Source organism: Nicotiana tomentosiformis, chromosome 7 (assembly GCF_000390325.3).
Source record: "Nicotiana tomentosiformis chromosome 7, ASM39032v3, whole genome shotgun sequence".
NCBI classification, from domain to species: domain Eukaryota; kingdom Viridiplantae; phylum Streptophyta; class Magnoliopsida; order Solanales; family Solanaceae; genus Nicotiana; species Nicotiana tomentosiformis.
This window is the reverse complement of record NC_090818.1, coordinates 129060219-129063533: the sequence shown is the minus strand read 5'-3', so window position 1 is coordinate 129063533 and position 3315 is coordinate 129060219. Positions and strand designations below refer to the sequence as shown.

Below are 3315 nucleotides of genomic sequence, written 5' to 3'. Positions count from 1 at the left end.
TCAACCAATCCGCTTTACATGCATCCATCCGAAAATGCATGTTCCATGCTTGTACCGGTACCTTTTGATGGATCGGGGTATAGATCATAGAGGCGAGGAGTATTTATGGCTCTTTCTGTGAAAAATAAAGTAGGCTTCATAAATGGGAAGTGTGAGAAACTAGACTCAAAGGATCCTACTTGATCAATGGGAATGCTGTGATAATATAGTGACCTCATGGATTTTGATTCTCTTTCAAAGGATCTGGTGGATAGTCTACAATATGTCAATGATGCTAAGGAGCTTTGGCAGGAATTGGAGGACAGATATGATCCAATTAATGGGGCAAAACTATATCAATTACAGAAAGAAATCAGTGATTTGAGTCAAGGAACACTCGATATTACAGGGTACTATACTAAGATGAAGAAGTTATGGGAAAAACCAAATACCTTGAATGCACATGGTCAATGCAAGTGCCAGTATACATGTGGTGACAAGGCAAATATACAGAAAGCTGAGCAGGACAGGAGGTTAATTCAATTCCTAATGGGATTGAACGAGGTATATACTGTTGTGGGGGGAATCATCCTGATGATGAACCCTTTGCTTTCCTTGGCACAAGCTTTTGCTATTCTCATCCAAGAGGAGAAGCAAAGGGAGATGAAACTAAATAATCAGTTGATGATTGATTCCACTACTTTGAGTGTGAACATGCCAGGAAATAATAACTTCAGAACTAGTTATGGCCAACAAGGAAATGGACCTGGAGGGAATTTATATACAAACTACAATCAGTCGAGTAGCACTGGGAGCAATGGTTTCAGGGAAAACTACTCCACAAACAGACCTCGACCAGTCTGTGATTACTGCAAGAGGCCAGGGCACACCAAGGACAGGTGCTACAAGCTTCACGATTATCCACAAAAATCTAAGTTCAATAAAAGAAAAAGAGTGACTACCAATGTGTTTGGAGATTATAGTGATAAGGATACTGGTGTAGAAGATGGGGGAAAGCCACAGACTCAAGAAGAGAGAGGAATGATGCAGAATCTGACCAAAGAACAATACAACCAGCTCATCAGCATCTTAGAAAATTTTCAGACTAGAAATGCAGAAGACAATTCTGGCATGAGGGTAGGAGCAGTAAACTTTGCAGGTATTTCAGCTTGCTCTACTTCTCTTGATTCTTGCAATCGTTCATATGAATATTTTAAGCCAAATACTGACTCTTGGATACTTGATTCCAGGGCCACAAATCACATGGCCTATAACAAATTCATTTTAACCAACATTAAGACCTTAGTTTACCCTTTTCTAGTCACATTACCTAATGGATATAGGGTAAAGGTGACACTAGTTGGTGATGTAGTCTTGAGTCCCAAATTCAGTCTCAAAAGAGTTCTTTTTATGCCCAGTTTCAAATTCAACCTAATATTTATTCATTATTTGACAGTTCAATTTGATTGTTATATCATCTTTACAAAGTTTTCATGTATTCTTCTACAGGCCCCTTCACTGAAGAGGCCTCTAGAAATTGGTAAGGCTACTGATGGCCTATACTATCACATCTCAGATCTTTGTAAGCCTGTTGCAACTTCTACTCAAGCTTCTACTCAAGTTCCATCTAGTATCTATAATACTAATAATGTGCACCCTCATTTGCATCATGTTTCCTCTGTTGCATCTAGTTTACGTACTTCATCTCATGCTTGTAATAAGAGTGTTGTTAATCCTCATAAATACTCCATTGTTAATACTTCATCTTCAAGTAGTGAAAAACATGTTTCTGTGTCAAATGCATCTACATCTAATAGAAACATGGTTGAGCCTTTGTGGCATAATAGATTAGGACATGTGCCCTTTGCTAAAATGAAGGGAATCCATGAGATACCAGCTAAATTCAACCTAAACAACCTTTCCTTTGCCTCATATGCCCAATGGCTAGACAAAACAGACTACCATTTCCAGAAAGAACCACCCTCACAACAAAATATTTTAAAATATTGCATGTTACTTTGTGGGGACTATATCATATTATAACTCAATAAAAACACAAATATCTACTTGAGACAGCAAGGGCATTGTTGTATCAATCAAAACCGCCCCTGCAGTACTGGGGAGAATGCACCCTTACCTCCACTTATATAATAAACAGATTACCCTCTTATTCCCTCAAAGGTAAATGCCCTCTTGAACTGCTCTATAAGAAAAGACCCTGCAACTCACATCTTAAAAGCTTTTGTTGCCTGTGTTTCCCTACAACACTTAAGACCCATAAAGACAAGTTTGAGGCTAGAACTTTGCCTCATGTGTATGTAGGTTATCCATTTGGGACAAAGGGCTATAAAGTATTAAATCTATTTTTCAAGAGATGTAGTATTCCACGAGGATGTCTTTCTTTTTACTTTACTTTCCAAATCAAACAAGGTTTTCACTTCATTTCCTCAAGTCAATACAAACTTGGCATCAGACTTCTTTCCTCCCTAAGAAATAATCCAAAACTCACCAGACCAACATCATAATATTGTGTCACCTGAGCCTTCACATAGGAACTTGTCACCTCAATCCAGCTCCAACATAACACACATCGTATAGTTCAACCACAGTGAGCATTTGTCACCAGATAATTACCATACCTCACATTGATAGTTCAAATAGTACAGATCACCAAGAGAACCAATTAAGCCACACATAAATTAGACCTTCTAGGACACACAGAGTTCCTACATACTTAAAGGATTATAAATACTCATTCCCAAAGCTGTATTCTTTGCAGCTTCAACCCTTTCAAAAAACTAGCTTCCCTAATGATTGTCAGAGTAATCCTTCTCTTTCTTTTGCAACTTATGTACCTAATGCATAGTATCTCTCTCTTAAGGTGCAAGGTTTCTTTTTTTGAGGAACGGATTTTGAAGTCTTCTCCATTTCTTTGAAAAATGAAGGAAAAAGAGAAAGTTAGAAGAGTAAGCTTGATGGTTTGGGATAAAGAGCAGAAATTCTTATAAAAGGGATTTCAGACTAATCAGAAAATTAATGCTCGGAAGTGTTGAAATTTCTAAGGTACGAGGGCATAAGGTTTGAAAGTAAAGTTTGAATGAACTAATAAGGGGGTATTTATAGTTTCTTTGTGACTGTTCATATCTGGGAGTGGCCGACCGACAACTGACAGTCATTTAATGCCATTAAGACTTGACTGACGAGACGTTTCGACCATTTTGTCATTTCTATCACAAAATATCGAAGTTAGGTTTGGAAGTTCATTTCGTTTCTCGTAGTCTACTCTCCAAAAAATGAGGGTACGATTTGTATACGGTTGAATTTGAGCTCGACTAC

The 3315-nt window shown here is 37.9% G+C and overlaps 1 protein-coding gene across 1 annotated transcript; it reads left to right on the top strand.

Annotated features, from left to right (window-relative positions):
• Positions 1-216: 216 nt before the first annotated feature.
• LOC138896365 (uncharacterized) lies at positions 217-2022 on the top strand. Its single transcript, XM_070181170.1, has one exon. It carries the CDS (start codon positions 217-219, stop codon positions 2020-2022), a length of 1806 nt encoding a protein of 601 aa, XP_070037271.1.
• Positions 2023-3315: the final 1293 nt, after the last annotated feature.

Coding starts and splice junctions, on each gene's coding strand:
- LOC138896365 (XM_070181170.1), top strand. CDS start 217: ATGGATTTTGATTCTCTTTCAAAGGATCTGGTGGATAGTCTACAATAT.